General features: G+C 34.0%; 1 protein-coding gene across 3 annotated transcripts in view; it reads right to left on the bottom strand.

The window, feature by feature from the left end:
• Positions 1–25932, bottom strand: part of PRKACB (protein kinase cAMP-activated catalytic subunit beta) — a 112915-nt gene that overhangs the window by 10152 nt on the left and 76831 nt on the right. For all 3 annotated transcript variants that reach the window (XM_006086130.3, XM_006086125.3, XM_023751785.1), the window contains 7 exons: positions 25705–25833; positions 19917–20015; positions 18912–18994; positions 16889–17015; positions 15638–15733; positions 12347–12469; positions 358–522 (listed from right to left, as the gene is read on the bottom strand). In XM_006086130.3, the coding sequence (XP_006086192.1) occupies positions 358–522; positions 12347–12469; positions 15638–15733; positions 16889–17015; positions 18912–18994; positions 19917–20015; positions 25705–25833 (822 nt within the window). The remainder of the gene's footprint in view (positions 1–357; positions 523–12346; positions 12470–15637; positions 15734–16888; positions 17016–18911; positions 18995–19916; positions 20016–25704; positions 25834–25932) is intronic.

The raw sequence follows: 25932 nt of genomic DNA, 5'->3' as shown, positions 1-25932 counted from the left end.
TTGGGTGATGTCAGAGAGCTGGTTTCAGCCCGATCCCCATAGGCCAGGCCGAAGGAACCTACCGGTGCATGAATCTGAGCAACAGGTCTCTAGTCTACTATAATGGGAAAGCAAATACATTCATAATAGCAGGGGGGATAAAGGGTAATTAATGGAGACTTGACTTAGGGTGGTGAACACACAATACAGAGTATAGAAGATGTGTGTGGAATTGTGCACCTGAAACATATATAATTTTATTAACAGTGTCACCCCAATAAATTCAATAAAATGGGGGGAACAGAAAATATTTCTATTACATATAACTTAAACATCAGCTTTAAAAAAGCTTTTAAATTGAAGAAGGGAAAGACTCACCTTCCTCTGGTAAATAGCAATCCAATCTGTTGTGGCAAACCACTTGTGAGTCTTGATGTCACTCACACCATTCTTCAGATTTCCAAACCGTTTCGTCAAATCCACCTGCAGCAGGTTCCGTAGAAGGTCCTTCAGGTCTGAACTGAAGTGCGATGGGAATCGAACCTGCACAAACATACCATGGGATCAAACACACATCCCAAGACTCATGCTATTTCTCTTTTGATTTCAGAAAGTTTTTTTAAAAAGATGATAGGTCATTATATGAACAAAAAATATGTGGTGATAACCTTCAAATACTTTTAACTACACACTTCAGTCCCCATAGTAGTCTTAGAGAAAAGAATTATTTGGGTGAATGAAATTATGCTTTCAGGCCCCTGTTTCAGTCATGAACCCTCTTCAAGAACATAACCCCACCGCCCCCATCCAGAAAAACATGTATGACATATAGAACTTTTCCAGCAGCATCAGAAGGTTCCCCATCTCTTGGATCCCACGTTACAAAGTTCTATCTTAGAGTCATACAAATTTAAACTTGTAACTTAAATAGAAAAAGCAGAATATAAAGATATCAGTATGCGCATTTTGAAAAGAGATGATAAAAAAAGAAGTCTAAAAATGATTATAAAAACCCACACTTCCTTTCACAGCACAGGAAACCGTTTTCCATGTATTTATTAGTGGGTGAATTTTTAACATAATTCTGCTATTATGCAACAGTATAAAAATGATTTGGATTGGTTTACAAGCATTTCCTACTTCCCAAATTATGAAGATTTTACAATGAGTTGACTGACCTCCAGCCTTAAAACGAAACAACAAAAAACACCTAAAATAACAGAAGATGTTGTTATATATTTGGCAATCAATAAAATAAAGTATTAGTCCTAGGAGACCTAGGACTATTTTTGTTTTTGTTTTAACAAATTCTTCTCCTCTAACTCTCTACTCCAACATAACTCCCAGTTCTCACCCTCTTATTAATATGTGTACTAAAAAATTAAAAGATGATATTAGAAGGAATAGCTACATCTACATCTTTTACTCTTTTCTTTCATTACTGCCTCTTCTCCACTATCCTTTTCAACTTGTCCTCTTTCCCATAACACATGCAGGTATGTATGTGCAAATATCTATGCATGTCTGTGTGTGCTCACCTGCACTTTCATTCTAATCTCCTTTCTCTATTATGCACGCCAAGCCTTGGTCTCATTTCATATTCCCACGCCCCACGAAATACATACTCTATTTTCTGGATTATCATGGCATTGACTTCCAATTGACTATAGACCTCTGTAGAAAATGCTTTAAAGAGTTAACAGATCCATTTCTGAACTCCTTACATTCTTACTTTAGTTCTCTACAAGTACCACTATCACCTTATAACTTGCAAAGTGACTCATCACATTACCTCAGTTAATTTCCACAATGCATTCAATCAACTATGCTGTAGTATTTGTGGATGTCTGTCTTTCATAGAGTAGGAGTTTCTAGAGGGAAGAAACTGGGCCATTTTTGTGTTTTGACTCTCAGAACTCATTAGATCATTTCAAATAATGTAGTTCATTGATTTTACAATTACTTATTGAGTATCTGCTATGTACCAGGCACTATTCTAGCTGCTGGATATACAGCAGTGAGCAAAAATAAAGTCTCCGATTTCATGAAACTTACATCCTAATTAGATAAGACATACTCAATGGATATGGCATTAACTCTAGAGATGGAGAAATTAAGATTCAGAGATATTACATAACTTAACAAATCATCAGACTATAAAGTGGCTGAGCTGGGACTAGGCATCTAGTCTTATGATTCCTAACCTCATACATTCTGCTATTTACACTGTCTTCAAACATACTGTATATAACTCCCATTTTCAAAAATCTCAACATACTTGATATATATTCTTACATTCTCAAAATAGAAGTAAGTCATGAGCATGCACAGCTCAATTCTATGGCAATGCCAGATTCATAACCACAGTCTTCTGACTGCCACTCTCATGCCAAATGTTTCCCAAAGAGTGGTCATAGGACACACTTCTATTGGAATCAATTGGGAAAGAGGATAAATATGCAGATTCCTGGGGCTTACTTCAACTGATGGGGCTTTAAGCCTGGAACTCTGAGCTTCTATCTCCAAGTGACTCATATGTACAGACATGGAAATTCGAGGAGCACTATTTGCAACTCTATTCACTTCTTTATGCAGAAATTTTATTTTTTCTGCCAGTGACAGATAAAATTTTAAAATGTAAATAATAAACTAACATTATCTCCATACCAGAGAAAAACTACATAATATTTGAGCCAAGTAACCAAAGACTATTCAAAAGTTGCATAGCTAGTAAATGACCATGATTTGGAGGTCAACTCATACAAATTAGCAACCAGATGCTTCATTTTTAAAAGTCTGAATTAACACAGATAATAAGTTTTATGTTTTAAAAAAAGGCATGTGAATTACCACCTTCCTTAGATTTTACTTTTCACACAATGGCTTATTACAAGTTAGGCACTGTGTTAAACAGTTTATATGCACTGCTTCATGAAATCCAAAACGCAGCACTGAAGTAAGTAGCAGTATTATTATTGTAGAGGTGATGTACTTGAGACCTAAAAAGATTAAGTAATTTGCCCAATACTGCAGAGCTAATAACTGCCAGGTAATTTCAAGCCAGGTACTCTGACTCTAGCATATATACTTTTAATTAGTCTATACTATTTCCATCACTCAATAACCTGGCGATAGTTATTGTCAGTAACTTTACAAAAGACTGAAATTTTCATCTTAAAAATATTTGCTATACATTTCTTTATCCTAGTTGGAAAAAAACTAGAGTATATGGGTATTCAAAAGGCACGCTATTTAAGAAATAACACAATTTATCTATATATGGTGGATATATTCTTTGTATAGATTCCAAAGAAATAACTTATTTGAAGTAAAGCTATCTTTGTTGATGAATAGTTTGCATGAACTGTTCAATGTAATGTGTCAGTTATTCTCTCCGTATGGTGTTCAGAATGGTGGACAGTATGCACTACATATAAATTATCTTCTGAATTCAGGTAATATGCAATGCAATGCATGAAGAATATATGCACCTAAATAAAGTAGTAGTTCTTTATTTTGGAATGCAGATAAAATGATGGTCTTGAATTGGTTAATGTGTGTGTGCATCTGTTTAATCTTCAGAACAGTGACTTTCAAATGGGGAGTGGCAGTGGGGGGTGGTAATGGTAGATAACAGAATCACTTAGGAACCTTTTCAAGTTGTAGACACACCCTCCTCACCTCCACACCATACCCTCTGGCTCCCCCGAGTTTCTGATCAGTAGCCCACACTCTCATAGTAAGCCATGTTAATGATGAGAATCCGTCAGAGCCTTAAAGCATACCGAGGGAGAAATAATGAGAATCCTTGTGAAAGAATCTTCCCCAGGATTGTTCTAAAATGTAATCAGAAATCTGGTTTCTTTCTGAGGGAACATACACCCATGTTGATTCATCAAACTGAAATTAGCAAAACAAAACAAACCCAAACAAAAACTCCCAAAACAAAAGCAAAACCAAAACAGAAAATAACTTAAAATTATGTTTTAATTGCAAAACCTGTATAGCATAGGGTGGGGTAAAAGTAGGTTTACAGTTGTTCCTATGGAAAATAATAAAATCATTAGTTAATAATACAAGAATAAACGGTGCTTTGCACACTCACAATTGTAAACCAACATTTTGCCACACCTGGAAACACTAAAGGTTTCTATAATGGGAAGAATGACTCATTTTTCCTTCAAAGCTGTATCAGGAATGGCACGATTTCTATCACTATTATCAATTATAACTGCTGTAGAAAGTGTAATCAGAATCCTGGAATATCAGAGCTAGAGCGAGCTCAGTTTAATTTAGTCTAACCTTCATTGAACCTGCGCTCCAGTGAAGCTACCAACTCAGTTTCACTGTTGGGAAAATAACTTAATCCTCCCGGCTCTTCCATCTTCCTGCCAGGCCATGCTAGGGCAAATAACGTGGAAGCAGCTGTAAAGAGCCAGATATGGAGAAGGGACAGTCTAGAACAGTGGTTATCAACCTGTGGGTTGAGACCCCTTTGGCGGTAGGATGACCCTTTCACAGGGGTTGCCTAAGACCACTGAAAAATACATATATAATTACATATTGTTTACAGTAGCAAATTACAGTTATGAAGTAGCAACGAAAATAATTTTATGGTTGGGGGTCACCACAACATGAAGAATTGTATTAAAGGGTCGCAGCATTAGGAAGGTTGAGAACCACTGGTCTAGACCCATTAAACCATTAGATCTAAGAGATAAGATTACTGGAAACTGGCATTATTTAACATGAAAGAGGTGTTTGTGCAATATACACTTTTTAGAGTGTTTATTTGGTCTTTTTTCCCCCCTAATATTTCCTATTTATGATTCACCCCCTCCCCCCAACGTTTAGAGACCAAGTTACTTCTGAATTTCCTCATGGTATATTCTTTAGAATAAATATACTTCTACAGTGAAGTATAGGCAAAGAGAATACATGGTGTGTATCAAAATTGTCTGTGATCATTTAAAAACACAGATGTTCAGAATACACAGAAGACCAAGTCAGTCAGTATCCCTGACAGTGGGCATCTACTCACAATTGTAAACCACAATTGTAAGCTTCTTGGAGGCAGGGACCACACTGGTTTGCTGTATCCAGCACTGGTATTGCATATATGATGAGCTCAAGAAATATTTAATGAATGCATATATTCAAATTTGACAAATACCAATTAGACACCTTCGATGGGCTGGACACGGATGGATATGGTGGCAAACAAAATAAGACAAAGATTCTTGTCTTCACAGAGTTTACATTCTTGTGGGGAAGACAGATAACTTAGTGATGAGTGACACTTTAAAAATGTTGTCATCCTATCGCCCCTCACAAAACCTTGCATTGTAAGTTCTTTATTTTTTATTCTTAAGAAAATGGAGAATCATTGCAAGGTTCTGGGCGGAATAACAGGATCTGATTCAATATTTTTAAAGACTCACTCTAGTGACTCAGAAGACAACAGTGTCAGTGGAGGTGGTAAGAAGTGATTGAATTCTGCATATTTTCTAAAGATAGAGCCAAAATGGTTTTCCTGTGCATTGGTGAGGTCTCCAGGGTGTTTTGGCCTGAGTAACTGAAAGGATAATGTTGTCATCAACTGAGATGGGAAAGATGGTGGGAGAAATGCATTAGTTAAGGAAAACAAAAATCCGTCAGTTTTAGACAGGTTGAATTTGAAATGTTTATTAGGCATGGAGATCTCAGGTGGGAAGTTGAATACAAGAGTCTGTAACTCATGAGTCAGGTATGGAATAAAAAAATGAATTTAGAAATTGTTAGCTGGCATTCAAAGTCATGAAGAAAGAAGAAAAGAGGACCAAGCCAAGGAGAATGAGAAGGAAAGATCAGTAATGCAAGAATACAACTAAGATGTGAAGAGTCATTACAGTCAAGTGAAAGAACAATGAAGCACTGCTCTTGAGTCTATTTCTTGCTTTGCCACAAAATTCCTTTTGTCTTTGGGCAATTCTGAGTCTTGATTTACCTACATACAGGATGAGGGAGTTAAACGAAATAAAACTAAACATTCTTGTCATCTCAGAAATCTACCAAACGATTTATTTAGTAGAAAGAATACCTAGCTTCCAACCACAACTACAGTTACATATATGCTCTATGCTTTGGAGAAAAACCCTTTACCTTTCTGAGTCTGTTAATTCTTCCATAAAATGATGGAAGTATATTTCATCTGACAGGTATGAAAAGAAACCAAATAACTTTTATGAAACTGCTTTGCATCATGTCTTGTATCTTGCAGGCACTAATTCAATACATTTTTCATTTTTCCAACCTTTCCATTAAGATAACATTTAACGATCTGGAGCTGAATTTTTGAACCAAAGAAGGAACCTGGAGGACAACAATATTTATCATTATGTTTCTAGGCAACCAAGGACAGTGTGTGCTCTAAGAATCATCTGGAGGGTGCAGGAAGGCCCTCCTTTCTTCTTGTCTCATGCTTCACCTGTTACTTTACAGAACACTTTCTTTTTTTCTTCTGTACTTAACATTTGATAGAGTGTAACTGTCTTGTAAGGACAACATTGTGAATATAGCTGACATCCTAAACAACTGTCAAACTACATTATGTAATATGCTAAACCAACTATGAAACTCAGTCCGAATTGATCAGACTCAATGGAATATTTGTTCTGTTTTCAGCACCCATTATAAAGTCTTGTACATTTTGGTTTCAGTAATGACTATTATTTCCTAATATTTAAGAGGAAGTTACATCCAAAAAGCCAATCAGCTCACGTTGTTACTGTATCCGCACTGGGTGGTTTAAACTAAATTCACTAACTGGTTTACTGACTTTTTTCTTTTAGAAATAAAATAAGGTCAAAATCAAATTTGTCTACATTCAGCTCAATCACAGAAATTACAAAGCTTATCTTTGAAGAAGAAGGGAAAATTTTACTGCTGTTCTTCAGGAACTGACAAAAGATCACTCAACTAGTTCATTATCCTTTATACATTCGGATAAAATTTTCTGGGCCAAAATGACCCCAAAGCGTTTGCACACAGCTCACAACAATAATCTGTTAACTTCTGTCCACAAGTACGTTGGAATAAATTTAAAGAAATTATCTCTTATAAATTAAGTACAGTCCTTAGAAATCTACAATCCCAATAAAGAATTTATGTAGCAAAAATTAGCATGTCTAATCATTTTTAAAAGGCATAACAACTTTTCATATATTAGGCTTTCCATAGATGTGGTGCCAGGTTCCACACTGCCTCGTAGGGCCTGGGGAAACTTTAATCAACCTGGATCGTATCTATAAACAGAAAGATCTAGGACAATGAAAAATACTTATTCATATTGATTCCACAACTGTGGGCTCTCTGACCTGTCCTCTTACCTGTGCAGAAACAGTGGTAGACACAACAAACCCAGATGGTTACAGAGGGCTATCACCCACCCCGTCCTCACTCCCTCCCCTGCCCAACAAGTTGCAAGCATTTGCCCAGAGGCCCACTGAGTAAAGGGCTGTCACAGCAGGTATTAGTAAGAATTTTCAATGATCTCAGAAAGGCGTTAAAAATGGCCCTGGGTTTTATGCAAATAGAAAAGAATGCTTTTGTATTTTATGAAAATGACTTCTGAGTAGTCTAAGTGTCTTTAACTATAGCCACAGTCAAATAGAAAATGGCCTTTAATTTCCCCCAAAGCACATGTATACCTTCACCTTTTTCACACATCCCCCAACACCCCTCCCCATCTGGCATCAAAATGTTTTCTGTTTCTATGAGTCTGTTTCTGTTCTGCTTATTCCTTTATTTTGTTTTTTAGATTCCACATATAAGTGAAAGCATATAGCATTTATCTTTCTCTGTCTAACTTATTTCATTCAGCACAAAACCCTTTAGGTACATCCATGTTGTTGCAGATGGTAAGATTTCATTCTTTTTTATGGCTGAGTCATATTCTATTATATATTGGACATTTATGTTGCCTTCATATCTTGGCTATTGTAAATAATGCTGCAATGAACCTATGAATGTGTATGTCTTTTGGGTTTCTTTGGATAAATACCCAGAGGTGGAATTTCTCGGTCCTTTTTTGTCTCTTGTTATAGCCTCTATTTTAAAGTCTATTTTGTATAAGTATTGCTATCCCAGATTTTTGTTCGTTTCTATTTTCATGAAGTATTTTTTTCCATCCCTATACTTTTCAGTCTGTGTGTATCTTTCAACCTTAAGTGAGTCTCTTGAAGACAGCCTATGTAAGGGTCTTGTTATCCATTCAGCCACTGTAGTCTTTTGATTGGAGCATTTAATCTATTTGCATTTAAAGTAATTATTAACAGATATGTATTTATTGCTTTTTTATTATTTATATTATTGATCTTTTCTTCTTCTTAAAGAAGACCCTTTAACAGGGGGAGAGGACTCTTTTAAAAATATATACTTTTATTGATTTCAGAGAGGAAGGGAGAGCAAGAGAAAGATAGAAACATTAATGATGCTAGAGAATCATTGATTGGTTGCCTCCTGCATGCCTCCCACTGGGGACCGAGCCCACAACCAGGGCATGTGCCCTGACCTGGAATCGAACAGGTGACCTCTAGGTGCAGGGACCAACGCTCAACCACTGAGTCACACCGGTGGGGTGGGAGAGTCCGTGCCCAGTTTCCTCTGGACTTTCCCCATGGGTCTTTTCCCTTTGCTGATTTTGCTTTGTATCTTTTCTTTGGAAGGCACCTTACAATGAAGGTGTGCGTTATAACGTAAGTTATCCATTCCTTGATTATCACTATATGCTGAATTCTTTGAGTCCACCCAGTGAATCTCCTAACCTGGGAATGGTCTTAGAGACTCTGGACACATGAGGAATAGCCATTTGGCTGATAATCAATTTTCCTTCATGTGAGTGTGAATTTTCCTCCAGAAAAAAATTAACTAACTCTTTGATCATTCTCTATATGCATCTGTTTACAACTTTATTTTTTATACAGTGTTTCCCTATACATTTTTGGTGCTCATTAAAAATGGAATAATATCTACTTAATATATAATGAAGTTAACAATTTTTATTAAATTACATAAGTCAAGGGCTCTAAAGTTATGGTTTCCCTAATGGCTGTTCCTTGACTGACTTATTTGCAAGTATCATTTTTGAACACAATATTAACTTTCATATTTCCAAGAATAATGCAGCCAGATAGAGTTGCTATGGAAACCATAACTGATTCTTGTCATAAAGTATATGCCACTGAGCACGAAATTTAAAGACTGCAGAAACTCAGCACATATATTGTTAGGATGAGGCACAAAATGCAGGAATTATAAGACTTTTCTGTTCATGTGCATTTTAAAACCTGAACCTAATGTTGCATGAATAATTTGACATTCAAATACCTCCTCTTTTGTTTTTTTTTTAAAGGCAAATATGTGTAGGAGAGAATCTCACAAGCTGATTGATCATCTTTCTGTATATTTAAAAATGCCAGTTTGAGTTACAATATTGTAATAGAGACAGTCCCTAACAATCTAATGTTCAAATATATGTACGTTAGTGAATTAATCACTTCATTAAATACAGTTTATTTTAACTTGTATAGGCCACTGATGTCTATAATCTTTATAACCTGGTTTCAGAATGGAAAATATAATCAACATAAAATGTTGCTACATAAAATAATAATATACATTTTTAAAAATTAGAAAAAGTCTGGATGAAAGTATATTTTTAAGTGACATATTGCATCATCAAAACCATTAAAACATTGTAACTACAAATATAGCATTTACAAATAAAAGGCCATAATTGGATTTTAAAAATATATATTTTTATTTATTTCAGAGAGAAAGGGAGAGGGAGAGAGAGAAACATCAATGATGAGAGAGAATCATTGATCGGCTGCCTCCTGCATGCCCCCTACTGGGGATTGAGCCCACAACCCAGGCATATACCCTTGACTGGAACCAAACCCAGGGATAACACTTTTGTAATATGGAGAGAGGTACATCTACTTTGGATTTCAGTGTTGAAACAGATGGTTTTATTGGGGAGTGATGAAGATGATTTTATATTCACATAATGCAGATCCTAGAGATCACTTAATGGCTATATTCTGCTTTCAGGAGTTCTATTTTAACTGAGGAAAGAGACCAAGGAATAAAAATAACTTTATAATATCCAATATGGGGAGAGACAATCTGGCATCTTCAGTCAAAAGCAAAACACCCTATCATATTTCTAAATAAATGAAGAAAAAAAATCAAATATTGTCATATGACAAACTTTTATGTTGCTACTCTTCTAAGGTGATTACAATGTAAACTGTTATGATTTTTAGAATATATGCAGATTTAAAGTTTAAGCTAATATTGGATCCTAAATGTTAAAATATGATATGAAATAAAAACATATTCATGAACAGCTGAAAAAAATGTTATGCAGTATAGAATGATTGGCAAACCAAGGCCAATTCACACAGATGAAGATATATTTGTTTTCACTAAAGCAATTTTTCAAAGTAAATGAAATTTACTTGTGACAGCATCCTTGTCAGATAGTTTTATTCCTTTTAGGAAGTTAAGCATAAATAAAAGCAATAGAGTGAAGATTCAGGAACTTTGTAATTACCAGCAATTAAATTATTTGGAATTATTATAGTTCTGCATTCTTAGTCTTTGGATTGGCAAAATATGCTTCTTCCATTCAGTGATTTTTAAGTATCTTAGTTCTTGCATCATTCTTCATATGACTTTTGGTTTTTATTCTCTCTTGGGAGTTTGCATAATTACTTTTCAAATTCTTAAAAAACAAATCACTTCCTCCTCTATGAATTTTTTTTTGATGTTTTCTTTTGTTCATTTCAAAGGCTCTTTTACTGTGACTTTAACATTCTGCTTAGTGGAAACAATTACAAACATAAGAAATGTGAAGCCTAGAGAGCTACCAAAGTAACAAGGGCAGCACTGATACTTCATGACTCAAAATATTTCTCTCTGCCTTTCTGTAAAGTTTTCACTGCCCATCTTTAGTTTACTTATCTGTAAGAGGCATTTATTTTTCACAAAAATTTCCCCATAAAATACATTTAAATATAACTGCGAAATCTTTTGACCCCAGTCGACTGCATATGCACTATGAGATAAATTTGGGTCTTGGTAAAAAGTTAAATTACTAGGTTATGGACATTTAGGTTGCCTTCTTAACACTGCAACTTTTAAGTTAACATTGTGAATTTTACGTTCATTGATGCTGACTGTCAGCTTTCATACTAAATGTAGAGTGTGAACCTGGCTGAGCTACAAAGAAATATAGACTCTTCCTCTACCTCCTTCTAGATTCTTTAGGTTTATTAGGTTAATCTCTGCCTTAAAAGGTCACAAAGTACAAAAAAGTCAACTACATCACATCTCAGGGTGATGTCATGTCAAGATTAACGCCCTATTCCTGGTCATATTCTAAATGGGGCTATGTAATCTAAAACAAAACAAAAAAACCCCACAGATAAACAGAACATACTATGTGTAAAAATAGCAAAAGGGAAAAATAAAAAAATCCCTTTCCATAAACTTTATCGTAAATATAGAAGGCCTTCTTCTGGGGATTTTAAGTTACTCTTTCTTTGCTATATAGTAGAAAGAATCAGGCTCATCTCTATTAAAATTGACCGTAATATCTTTTAAAAAGACCTGTGGTATGAGCCAAGGCAAGAGCGAATGACTAACTCTAAACAAATGCTTTGGAAACAAAACTAGGGATTATAAATGTAAAAAAAGGGAAGGTTAATGGAGTAATTACAAAATGTAAAATACTATGATAGTAAATCTACTGATGGTCAAGAAAAATTAGTTATTTCCATTTTTGCTAAAGATAAATTACAATTATAATCACAATGAACATAAACAATTGTTTACATAAATTCTATGAATTTCTATGTTAAGAATATCTATTTTATATTTACTCTCAATTATGTGGTGTATGACGTAATTCAAACAAGAAGTCTTTCCTGAAAAAGCAAGAGCATATTTTTAAAAAGCCCCTGAAACATCTCTTCAAGGACACAGCTACATGAAATGACTAACAATTTTTATTTATTTGAAGGAATACTCAGGATTAGGGCTATGATGCTGTATTTTGCAAGTGATAAAATTTACTAAAACTAGAAAATATTTTATTATTTTGCTAATGTATTTATCAAAATGCCCTTTTATTTTCTTAAGAGACTTTGGTAATTTATGCTATTATCTTTAATGAATGCTAGATACAAGGGCAGCAACTCTGAACATTTCCATATTTTTTGAAGTTAGGGTTAGGGATAATATAATATCAAATGGCTTCAATCTATAAAGCTTAAAATTCATGTACAGAAATAACAGAGGAATAATAAAATGTATTTCTTACCTTTCCAGAAACAATCTTTTCATAAATCTGAATTGGTTGATCTGCAAAGAATGGGGGGTAGCCAGCTGCCATTTCATAGATTAACACCCCTAATGCCCACCAATCCACTGCCTTATTGTAGCCCTAAGAGAAACGAACACCAAATGTCAATTAGTATACACTCTGCAGAGAATGAAGTCATTGATGACTTCAAAATGACCTTCAAGCATGGGACATTTTTTTCAAAAGCAGTTACTGAGTTATTCAGGATAGAATAAAAAAATGAACAAAACTGATCAGGTCAGGTTTAAATTAAATATAGGAAACTTTCTAAATATTGAAATTAGATATTAGAAAATATTATTAAATCTTCTTTCTAAAATCATTAAGAATATTACGGACAATAAAATATTCCCTGTTCAACTGAGATACTTTAATTGTGCAACAATAGGAAGGGAGTAGGACCAAATTACCCCTCGAAGTCCACTTTAGGCCTATGATCTTTTGAACCAGGTTTTCTAGAGAATGCTAGGAATGTCAAAGTTTTGAAGCAAAATAGTAGATACTGCAATTCATAATAAGTAATGGAGTTGACTTCAGAATATGCTTTATCGTTGGATTTTAGGAGAGTAAGTATACTAAGGAAAGTCCCATCCACTTCACAAGATCTTATGATAGCTTAACACTTAATTTGGAACCCAATAAATATAAATGTTTAAGTATACTTTATTGACTGTATTGCTTCTCATCTCTAAAAGGCATACAAAAAAGATAATTCATAGGGTTTTAGAGGACTGATTGTATCTAATGAAAGGAAACAACGTATATAACAAGTGCCTTGAGTGTGCACAGCACATATCCTGAAAGGGCGCTGTGAACCAAATATACAAGACTAAGGTTATTTGTACATGGGTTGTTTATTCATTTTACATTTACTAAAATTAAGATATAGAAGTATTTACGAAGTTCAAATATTAGCATGTTTACATGTTTGTTATCAACAATATCAGTGTCAACTGGCACAAAAGATTATGAAAGAATAACCTGATCATAGAGAGGAATGAGCTGAGTTCTTGCCAGATCTTTGGTTAAGTGTATCCTCTAATTATCTTCACTGCTCCCCACATTTCAACCTTTTCTCAAAATTTTAGTTTTCCAAACTATTTAGTTTTCAAATTATGAGCTAAAATATAATACTATAAATAGAGATTTTTTCTTTTCATTTTTGTTCTGCTTCTGCATGTTTTTTAAAAGGGAGAGACTAGTATAATTGGAATAGCACTTTGTTTTGCTAATAGGAACAGGCATTAACTTTATTTAGCTCTTTTAATTTAACTCACTAATGCTGTCATTCATTACAATATTTTTATTATAATGAAAGCATGTAATGTTGAACAAGATTCTTTTACTAAGCTTTGATTTCTATGTTGTAGATTGTGTGCTAATGTTCATAATAAATGTGCCAGATGTTTTTAATGCCCTAGATATAGAGAATGAAAACAAATCAATAAGAAAAACTAAATTACAATAAATAAATGGGCAAAGGGCATGAAATAATAATTCATATACACACAAAGAAATACCAAATGGCTATAAGTATTAAAACAAATCTAATAAAAACATGAGGCTTAAAATAATATTTATTGCCTATTAAATTAGTAAGGATTTAAAAAATAAGAATACACAATGCTGGAGAGAGTGTGGTGATATAGGCACTCTCATATACAGCTGGCAAGAGTATAAAATGTTACCATCTTTTTGGAAAGCACTTTGGCAATATGTATCAAGAGGCTCAGGAATTTATCCTAAAAATAATTTAAAATGCAGAAAAGCTATATACAAAGACCATTATCTCAGTTATTTATAAGAGGAAAAAAATATAAAAGGAAACAACTTGAATATTCAATGATAGAAGAATGGTGAAATATTTCGTGGTTACATTTGCAAATAGCCATTAGAATGATACTTGTTATCATTCAAGTGAAAAAAAGCTGAGTACAAAATTATACATTCACTATATCTCAACTATGATAACATGCATAAAAATTATATAAAAGTGTTTTTTTAAGGTTGCCTCTGGTGGAGAGATTATAGTTTTTTTTTAATTGTTTCTTTATATATTTCTGTATTTTCTGAATTTTGTACACTGAACATTTATTACTTTTACAATATATATACATTTTAAAAGTTTTGGCACTTATTCTGTCATTGTATTACAGGGTGGGGCAAAAGTAGATTTACAGTTGTGAGTACATGAAACAGAGTTTACTCCTGTATTATTATTTCTTACTTATTATATTATTTAGCATATGAACAACTGTAAACCTACTTTTGTCATACTCTGTATTTGTTAAGTATAGTTAAAAAAGAAATGTGTTAATAGCAATGATATTTTGATTATAAAAACTAAAAGATCAAGTGCGAAAGATGCATATATGCCTAACCAATGGACACTGAAAATAGTGCTGTAGGCCTGGGGTGAGGGTCTCGGGGCAGGGGGTAGACAGGGTGTCAATGCAGAGGAAAGGGGGACATTTGTAATACTTTAAACAATAAAGATAATTTTTAAAAAATAAAGTGTGAAAGATAATGAGAGAAAGCTAAAATAAATCTTTTTTATTCTAACACGTCTATAGGTTAGCCATTTCAATTATTCAGGGGTAGGTATTCAGTTTCTAAATATTGAGGTATGTGGCTTATCCCTTCCTCTTTTCTTGTTCCTATTTGTGCCCAGTTATTGTTAATTTCTCCTTTCTAGCTTTCTCCACCAAAGAATGGCAGTGGAAAAGAGAAGTTAAACCGTTCTTTCAGATATGAGTACACATTTCTCTCACCACATTTTCACTGTTTGGAGAAGTAGAACTGTCTTCAATAAGACTGTAATTATTCAATTGCTGTGATATTTCTATGTTTAAACTGAAATTAAAAAACAATGAACATACATTTCTTTTAAGTGGTAAAGTTGAAACAAAGAACTGACGACTAGCGCATATCATCTTTAGATTTGCCTCTTGTAACTGCTCTCCTCTGACTGGGAATGATTATGAAAAAGCTGTGCTTCCAGCTTCAAAACATGGATCTAGAGGTCAGATTTATTAACACTGTTTCCATTAGATTCAGAGTTAAAATGGACAGTTTATGGGACTAGTGTTAGACTCTATTTTTTTTTAGTAATTATGCACAAATAGATTTAAATTTATAATTTAGATTAAATAAAAATATAACATTAGGTCAATAAACTGTTTTCATAAAAGTCCACACTGATGCATGCCTTCTATCTCTACGTCTTGCGTAATGACAGTGTAAGCATACCTTGCTGAGGATTATTTCTGGAGCCAAGTATTCTGGAGTGCCACACAGTGTCCAAGTTCTGCCTTTAACTCTTTTGGCAAACCCAAAGTCTGTGACCTACAGAAGAAAATAAAAACACAAAACTATGAACATTATTATTTCACAATAAATGTATTTGTTGTACTGAAGTTGAAAGTTTAAAATCAGGGTGAAAAACAGAACCAGGTAAAACAAATTAATTAAATGGAATTGAGGCTAATCTATGAGGGCCACTATTTAGTGAATATAGTTGAAACAACCCAATGCTGAATAACATTTCCCATCTCTAACCAAGGAGCAAATGAACAACAACAACAACAAAAGTCTTAATAAAAATGAAGGAGTGCTAGAAGTGTCCCTTAACTCCAGTATGTCCTTTGCCATTAATTATCTCATCAGAAGTGCAGCTGCATCCCTGGGGAGACCTGGTAAGTGTGTAAAAAGGGACGCTCCCAATCCATCGATAGCAGAAACGGAAAGAAAACACTGTCATCAGTCCAGATTTGGCAGCTGCACTGTAGTATAAAGAGCATGGATGCTGGGGACAGACTGGATTCAATTCTAATTCCACCTGTGTGACCTTGCTCTGCCTTAGTTTCATCAGCCTTAAAATGAGGATAACAACCGTATTTGCACTTCATGGCATTATCAGAATTAAAAGAGAGGATACAGCCCTGCTGGTGTGGCTCAGTGGCTTAGCATCGACCCAGGAACCAAGAGGTCATGGTTCGTTTCCCAGTCAGGGCACATGCCTGGGTTATGGGCTCAATCCCTAGGAGGAGGCAGTGGATAGATGATGTTCTCTCTCATCAATATTTCTCTTTCTCTATCCCTCTCCCTTCTTCTATCTCTAAAAGTCAATAAAAATATAAAACAAAACACAAAAAAACATGATTCTCTAAAAAAAAAAGAGACAATACATACAAAAACATTTGGAATAATGCATGGCACTAAATGAGTGCTCACAAATTTAGTTATTACTAATTCTTTATGCAGGAATCTGTGCTCAGTTCACAACCACAGATTACAGGAGATATAAACACGGTCTATCCTTGAGGGGACTTTTTGTTCTCTGTAATAGCACCGGAACCATAAGCTCTGTTTAAGCTATTGGGGAAAAGTAATAGTCTTTTCAAAGAAAAAAACATTCCAATATTGGTAGTTGTCAAATACGTACAACTTGTTACCTAGTATTATCTCAAATACATTATATATAGTATGTTCAGTTCATACCTGGATATAACCTTGGTGGTCAATTAGGAGATTTTCAGGTTTTAGATCTCTGTAGATGAGGTCTAGTGAGTGGAGGTACTCAAATGTTAGCACTATCTGAGCTGCATAGAACCGGGCATGGGGTTCACTACAAAGAAACAAAACATTGGATTTCTGTAAAATGGGTTAACACATAGTAATCAGTAGATTATACAAAAAATTAATATGGAGTTGAGATATATTGGGAGTAAAACGTATTTTTTAAAAACTGTGTAAATAATCTTGTTAATTTCCAAATATTTAGTAAATCTCTAAATTGTCTTCAAATAATGCTTTGATATGATTAGTGAGAATCATACATTGAAGAAAAATGTAACTTTCAAATTGTCATCATATGTTAAATTATTATTGGCTGTAGTAGAAGATATTGATGTTTTTGTAATTATGTCTGACCTTAAGGATGACTGAAAAGCAAATGTGCCAATTAGATCGTCTGTCATGGTCATCGCTACTGTTGATGGGTTCCATTTACATTTCTCATACATTTCATGTGCTTAAAGATTTTTGCTACATAGGAGAGTTCTTTACTTGAAATCATCTGCTGATTATTGCCATTTTTACCTAATCTGTTCTTATTACAAAATGATATATACTCATTATAGAAAAAATACAATGTTAATGAAAAGCAAGACATCCATAATCCCATCCAGAAACCATAGATAAAATCCTGGAGTCTGAATTTCCAATCTTCTATGTATGTTTACACAGACACATAAACACAGGTATAAGCTGTATATTTGTGTAAATATGTACAATTCTTACAGACATAGATGAGATCAACTGATAGATCAATGTGACTTTGATTCCACATTCTGAGTCTTATTCCAAAAAGATGTACTGACTTTTTAGTCTGAGTTTCTATTTCATCACCTAATGTATACACTGAATTCTGCTAATCTGCCTGACAAATTGCAATGACTTTCAGATTTGTGTCCTCAGTGAACAACGTTAACTAGGAATAGAATTTCCCTCAAGACCATTGGCATGAATTTGATCTAGTAATACCAGAAATATAGATTAATTTCAAAAAAGGATTACGTATGCTGCTCTTTTTGCTTATCACTGTATTTTCTAGGTACAAGCCTCATACAAATCAGGAGCTCTGTAAATATTTGTTGAATGAATAAATATGTAAAGAAAAATACATGTTGGGGGCAATATTTTATAACACCCTTCCAGTTTCAGCCCCATCTCATCAACACTGTCACAATTGACATATGTTGTATGATAAGGAATGAAATCCAAGTCTAACATCGTGTTTTTATGAATCTAATTACCATCATAAGTCCTGTTTGAACTCACACTTATATGTTAGTTACACCAATATATAATGTACTGAAAGAAGCTGGACCTATTTTTGGTTTCAGTTTCATTCTATTAGTGATTACTAATGAACAGTAGTAGCTTACAAACTATTACACACAGTAAAGATAGCAACCTATAACCTATTTAAATAATTGTGTAGCCTTTATTTGTAATAACCTAATGAGGTACAGTACATATATATTATATATGTATTTTTAAACCTTAACATAGTAACAACATTAAGGAGAATTAAATTTGTGCAAAACTAACTCTCATAATTACATCACCATGATATCATTATCATCTTTTCTATATATTGCCTTTTTTATCTTTATCCTTACACAAACCTCTTCCCTAGAATTGTGTAATATTTGTTCAATAAATACTGACATGTTTAAATTCAATTAATGTTTGCATTTCTGGAAATTCTAATAATAGATTTCAAACAATACTTACTAATGGTAGAATATTTACATTGGTATCATAGTGCTTTTATTTGATTTTTTAAAGTCAGTATGTGGCCTCTTAGTAATATTTCCGTGTAATTCTCCATACAGCTAAAATATTACTAAATTGGATGAAATAAATTTTTACATTGATCATCACTTAAAAATTTGTGTGTTTTTTTTTTTAAAAAAACACACACAGCAAGATTTAAGGAGAGTAAAGAATTAGTTACCTGAACCTTCCAATTCTTCTTAGATGTGAAAACATTTCACCCCCAGGGACATATTCCATAACCATATATAAATTAGAATTATCCTATAAACAAATAGGAAGGATAAATAAAGCAAACTATTTTAAGGTAGCACCATGTTCAATTAGAAAAAGACACATAAAAAAACCTACCTGGTAGATGACTAACATTGGGAACTAAAGATTAAATAAAAAATGTTCTAACTTTTCTCCCTTGGGGCACTCATGTTTCCCCCCTAGTATTCTTCCACAATTTATTCTAGGATTTTTGCTGTTCTTGCTCTTGAAGGGAACACTTAACTTTTAAACAATTGAACAGCACAGTAATAACTTAATGTTATAGTGTATGCAGAGGAATAACTAGGGCAAAAAACAATTTGCAAAAGTTAGTAAGAACATTTAATTTTATGTACTACATTAGGTCAGAGAAATTAAGGATTTTTAATATCATCAGGAATTCACAGGTCTTTATTTTACTTAAAGAATAAAGGAGGAAAAAGATTAAAATGCTTCATATGAATCAATGTTGCAGAGAGGTGCCAAGTATCAGTCTAAGCAACTGAAAAGCTGCCAACTTAAAGAACAAATCTTTTGAAAGTTTATGAGACACTTGAGCGGAGGGTCAAAGTCTGTTATAACTCATATGAATGAAAAGACTAGAGCACAAATTACTAAGTGAAAAAAGATAGTGAGATTGTGGCAGAAAAGGCTCTGGAGAAAAAGAAGATATGTAGGTGTGCTGACTTGCCTTATTAAAATGTCACTATGGATTTTGGTAAATTGAAATTTTTATTTTATACTACAGCCTCATGAAAAATTACACATTTTCCTTAACAAATTCCACAGGGAGAACCAAAGCCTTTTTTTAAAAAAAAAAACAAAACAAAACAACTCCATGTTTATCACCTGGTTTAGAATCCTATTATAGCTTTATATTTTTAAAAATTATGAGATAAAAATATTTTATTTGGATATTAATAAAATTTACCTTAAAAGAATACTCCAGTCGAACAAGAAAAGGAAAATTTACTGCCTGTAATATTCTTTTCTCATTCAAAGTATGCTCTATTTGCTTCAGTTTAACAACCTGTAATTGAGAGATAAATATATTACATGCATTTAAATGAAATTTAAGTTACTATAATTTTATAATAAGAAAATGAAATAAATGTTTTTCATAAATAATGAACTTGGATAAAACAAAATCACTAGAGTTGGACAAGGATGATAGTAATAATTACCCATGAGGTTTACTAGGTTTAAATCCTTACAGAGGATTTAAAACTTGGTCTTAAAATGGCAAACTATGATTTTCAGTAAAGAAGCAAGAGCTAAGAAGAATTAGAATTATAATACCTGAATAAATACAAGAACAAGTCCTGAAAATTCAATTCGCACAGCTACAAAAGAGGATACACACTAAATATTGGCAACAACAACAAAAAAGACTATGTCTTTATAGCAAATAGATCATTTAGAATTAATCAAGCTTTCTCTGGGTTGTCTACTCAATCATGTACATAGCAGAGAACAGCAACTTATCCTAACATCAAGAAGACTGATTCTACCCCACCTGTGATCTATTTTTAAGAAAAGGTATCTTTAGGGAGATAGAAATAATTATTTTGCATGTGTGTAAATCATGTGTGATAGAGGCTTATGTGGGATAATCATAGAATTCAAGAAGTTGAACATGGATAAGAAAAGCAATTTAAAAAAGGAACCCTCCTGCACTGCTGGTGGGAATGCAGACTGGTGCAGCCACTGTGGAGAACAGTATGGAGTTACCTTAAAAAACTAAAAATGGAACTCCCATTTGACCCAGTGATCCCACTTCTAGGAATATATCCCAAGAAACTAGAAACACCAATCAGAAAGGATATATGCTCCCCTATGTTCATAGCAGCACAATTCACCATAGCTAAGATTTGGAAACAGCCTAAGTGCCTATCAGTAGATGAGTGGATTAAAAAACTGTGGTACATCTACACAGTGGAATACTACGCTGCTGTAAAAAAGGAGTTCTTACCATTTGCAACAGCATGGATGGAACTGGAGAGCATTATACTAAGCAAAATAAGCCAGTCAGAGAAAGATAGATATCACATGATCTCACTCATTTATGGAATATCATGAACAACATAAACTGATGAACAAAAACAGATCCAGAGACAGAGAAGCATTGATCAGACCATCAAACCTCAGAGGGAAGGTAGGGGAGGGTGGGGGTAAGGGGGAGAGATCAACCAAAGGACTTGTATGCATGCATATAAGCATAACCAACGGACACAGACACCGGGGGGGGGGGGTGAGTGCATGAGTTGGGGGATGGGGGGTAATGGGGGGATAAGGACACATATGTAATAACTTAATCAATAAAGAAATTTAAAAAAAGAAAGGCAATTAAAGCTATCACCCAGTAATTAGTATATACAATTATAGTATAAAAATAATTAACTAAGAGCCAGCAGATCTGTGTCTAATCTAGGTCTTCTATTCAACCAGTTTTGTGACTTTGGAAATGTTACTTTAATTCTTAGAATATCAGGTTTTTTTAAAATCTGTAACATGAAGTGGTTGGATCACCACTGTCAACATTCTAACTAGTTACAGAACCAATCAGTCCATTCTTATCACGATAAACTATTTAACACTCCCTGGATAAGTAGTATTGCTTTGTGCTTACTATTTTTTAATATACTATTTTTCTTTTGCAGTTTCAAGTTCACAGTAGAACTGAGTGGAGGGTACAGAGACTTCCCATATACCTCCTTCCTCCACACATGCATAGCCTCCCATGATCAACATTCCCCACCAGAATGGTAAACCTATTACACTCAGTGAATCTACATTGATGCACAGTAGTTTACATTAGGGTTCACCCTTGATATTCTACATCTATGGATTTGGACAAATGTATAGTGATAGGTATCCACCATTATAACATCAAAAAGAGTAGTTTCACTGCCCTAAAAGCCCTCTGTACGCCATCTACTCATCCTTCCCTCCCCACTAACCCTTGGCAACCACTGATCTTTTTATTGTCTCCAGAAAGTCATATAGTTGGAATCATACAGTACGTAGCCTTTCAGATTGGCTCCTTTCATTAAGTTATATGCATTTCAGTTTCCTCCATGTCTTTTCATGGCTCAATAGTTCATTTCTTTTTAGCGCTGAATAATACTCCATTGCCTGAGTGTACCACAGTATTTACTTTTGCATATTATGATATAGCAGGTTTTTTAGTTAGGCACAGACAATGTGTTACCTTATGAAATAGGTAATAAAATCTGCAACAGAGAGGCTTTCTGAATTACAGTCCTAAGTCAACTATGCATATATGGGGCATAACAATTAAGTAGACACAAAGACGAGAGAGTGTTTGCCTTCATGCTGCATAAAATCTGTCTGGAAGTATGATGCATGAATACGTGAATAACAATACAGAACAACTGCCAAGTGAGAGTTATGTATAGTGTTCAGAGGGGAAAATATACAAAGGTAAGTCAGTCTGAGTGCTAGTCCATTGGGCTAGAGCTTAGGACAGTACCTCTCAAACTTTGGTAATGAAGTATCCCTGAAAGGCAGAGAAAAATTAACAAGTACCCCTAGGGGTTTTATCCATGTTTTATTTCAAAATTCATATATCATGTTTACTTCCTAATATTTCTGGTGGTTTAAATACATATATTTAAAAGCATTAAAAAATGATTGTCAGCGATTTTTTTTTTAGCCAAGCACTTGAGGAGTTTTTAATAAGGAAGATAGGCCATATATCATCACATACTCTCCTACCCGACCCAGCATAGCACCATATACTTCCTGTGGGTCCGGTTTCCATCAGAGAACTAGACTATAGAGGACAAGTGGGGGAATAGTGTGAAGTAAGACTGGAGTGGAGTTAGGGAGAAAACTGTGAAGGCTTTGAAAGTAGGCTGCAGAGTCCTGACTTCATGTAATAAACATTAGGAAGCCTTCTGGGTGAGATGATATGATACGATAAGAAATATTTGTTGACAATGAAGAAGGTCAATTAGTAGAAGGTGAAAACTGATACTGTGGAAATTAAGAGGTTATTGTGAAAGTCCAGGTACTGTTAGTGAGGGACCAAGTCGGTGGTGGCAGAAAAGATTTCAGGGAAAACAAATGCCTTTGAAAGGAAAAATTAACATGGAGTGTAAGAATAGAAATCAGACAAACCCAGGTCAACTTCTTGGTTCCTCTCACTAGCTGTCTGACTTTGAAACGATTACTTAAACAGAGAGGTTCTTGGCTTAAAGGGGAGATGAATGTCACACAATGTTGTGAAGATTCACTGATATAATAAATGTAAAGTGACTTGCAATGCTTGACACATAATACGGAATAAAGAAATGGGATTTCCTTAACCCACTGTACGCCATCAGCTTCTATAGACGTAAGCGGTGGACCTTCCTCACACGCCACGTGCGTCTATAGCCACAAACCTCGCGTATAAACTCTGGTTGCCCAATTTTAAAATCAGGCTTGTTAGTGACATCTCTGGGTTTGCAAAGAAAAGTATGGTAACTTAAATTCGTAAATATTACAGCACATATGGAAGAAATGGGGATGGTTCCCATTTAGGATGAGTGGCAGTTAACTGGTTAATTTCTGTGCTGATTTATTCCCCTCACCTCATATACCCTAAGACAGGAGAAGCCGAAAAGAATTAATTGAAAGACCTGAGACTTTATGAAGAAAAAAGGTTATTACTTTGTTACTTAGTTTTATAAAATTAAAGTAAATAAACTTGAAAAAAATCAGAACATAAAGTCTTTGTCCTAAGTCTGAATAGATCCAGAACAATGCCATAGAGCAACGGTTTTCAACCTCTCATGGCACACATAAACTAATTACTAAAATTCTGCGGCACACTAAAAAATATTTTTGCCGATTTGACAAAAAATGTATAATTCTGAATCATTCACACTGGACAGCTATTGTTGTGTTGGCTGTGATCATTATGTTATTTGACAATCTAAGGGAAAAGAGGTCAATGCCCCTGACTAAAGAGTCAGGCACTGCATGTTTGTTTGTTTTTTTAAATATATTTTATTGATTTTTTACAGAGAGGAAAGGAGAGAGATAGAGAGTTAGAAACATCAATCAGCTGCCTCCTGCACATCTCCTACTAGGGATGTGCCCGCAACCAAGGTACATGCCCTTGACCGGAATCGAACCTGGGACCTTTCAGTCCGCAGGCCGACGCTCTATCCACTGAGCCAAACGGGTTTCGGCACGCACTGCATGTTTTAAAAATACTTGCGGCATGCACACCGGTTGAAAATCGCTGCTGCAGAGAAATGACTTAAAATGGCAGCTATTCTTCCGGGAAATACTCCCTCACCATGATTTATTCAGAAGGTAGCCTTCTCATAACTCACTTAACAAGTCACTGTCTCACAAAATGTTTTACAGTGTAAAAATACGTGTTGTAATCCTTTTAATACTTTATGACTAAAGCACATCTTGTTAATTCCTTAAGGAAGGTAACATAAAATATTAGGGGCTATACAGATAATATTTTAATGACAGATTTAATAAAAATACAAATTCGAAGCATTTTGTTGCTGTTATGCTACCATTGTGAGTTACAGAATCAATAGGAAGTAAGTTAGGGATAGAGTGATTAAACTATTTTTTTCAAAAGCATGGTTAGAAAAATTATGTGAAAAGGCAGTAGACAAAGATACACAATCCTGTGTGTGTGTGTGTGTGGGGGGGGTTGTATTTAATTTTAGAGAGAGACTCAATAAGCCTTTACTCCTTTCATGTTAGAGGTTAGCTTTGTTTTTTGTTTTAAAGCAGAGATTGGATCAGAACCACAGACCAGTCTAGCGCTGTGCTGTCCAAAATGGTAGCCACTAGTCATATGTGGTTTTTTAACACTGGAAATGTGGTAACCTGAATGGAGATGTATTGTAAATGTAAAATATACACCAGAAATTGAAAACTGGTATGCCTCAAATATCTCAGTAATTTTTGTATTAATTACATATTGCAGTGATAATGTCATGGATACATTGCACTAAACAGAATCTATTATTAACATTAATTTCAACTATTGCTCTTTACTTTTTTAAAATGAGGCTACTAGAAAATTTTCTTATCTATATATTCCAGTAAGCCAAAATGTGATTACTAAGAAAATAGAAGCTTAATATTTAAAGCATGAAGAATTCAGATATCCTGATTATTTATATATACCAATACTTGATAAACACTTAAAAATTACTTTTAATTTTTAACTGAGATACAATTGACATAACATGATATTAGTTTCAAGTGTAATGATTTGATTTATAATAGTATGTAGGTTTTCAAATTTTTACTGCTTTAATTGACATTTTCAATTAAACAAACTCAATCATCTTAAACAAGAGGGCTTCTACTGTCAATTAAAATGTCATAAAATAAAATCACTAAATTTCTGTTACCTCGATCAAATAATTTATTCCTGTATTTTTCCACAAGGCAGAATACAGTAGAGAAGCCTGTTCTTTACATGTTAAATTCAATATTTTGTTAGTAAACATACACATACCTATTATGTATAAATAGTTATTGAAATAATGTTCCCCTATATACTAAAACTATAACTACGGTATCATACAGTCATAATAATAAGAATGACAACTAAATGCAACAATAAGATTCTTTGAAGGTGCCAATATTTAAGTCATTATATTGCATCTATTTAATAGCTGATAAAACTGAAGTTTACCCTTCAAGTAAATGACAACCCAAACACTAACCTTCTGCTTATCTAAGATCTTCATGGCATAATACTGCTCAGTGGCTTTGTGTTTCACCAGCATGACTCTTCCAAAGGAACCTGTTCCAAGGGTTTTTTTCCTTTCAAAATCCTCCAGCCCGGCATTATTCTACATATGCATAAAAAAATAAAATAAGCTTTACATTTAGAAATTCTCATAAGAATACAATGGCAATAGATTTAGTGGTAATCAAAATAGATAATTTAA

The sequence above is a fragment of the Myotis lucifugus genome, unplaced genomic scaffold (assembly GCF_000147115.1).
Source record: "Myotis lucifugus unplaced genomic scaffold, Myoluc2.0 scaffold_25, whole genome shotgun sequence".
NCBI classification, from domain to species: domain Eukaryota; kingdom Metazoa; phylum Chordata; class Mammalia; order Chiroptera; family Vespertilionidae; genus Myotis; species Myotis lucifugus.
Note: the sequence above shows the minus strand (reverse complement) of the source record. Positions and strands in the feature narration are given on the sequence as shown.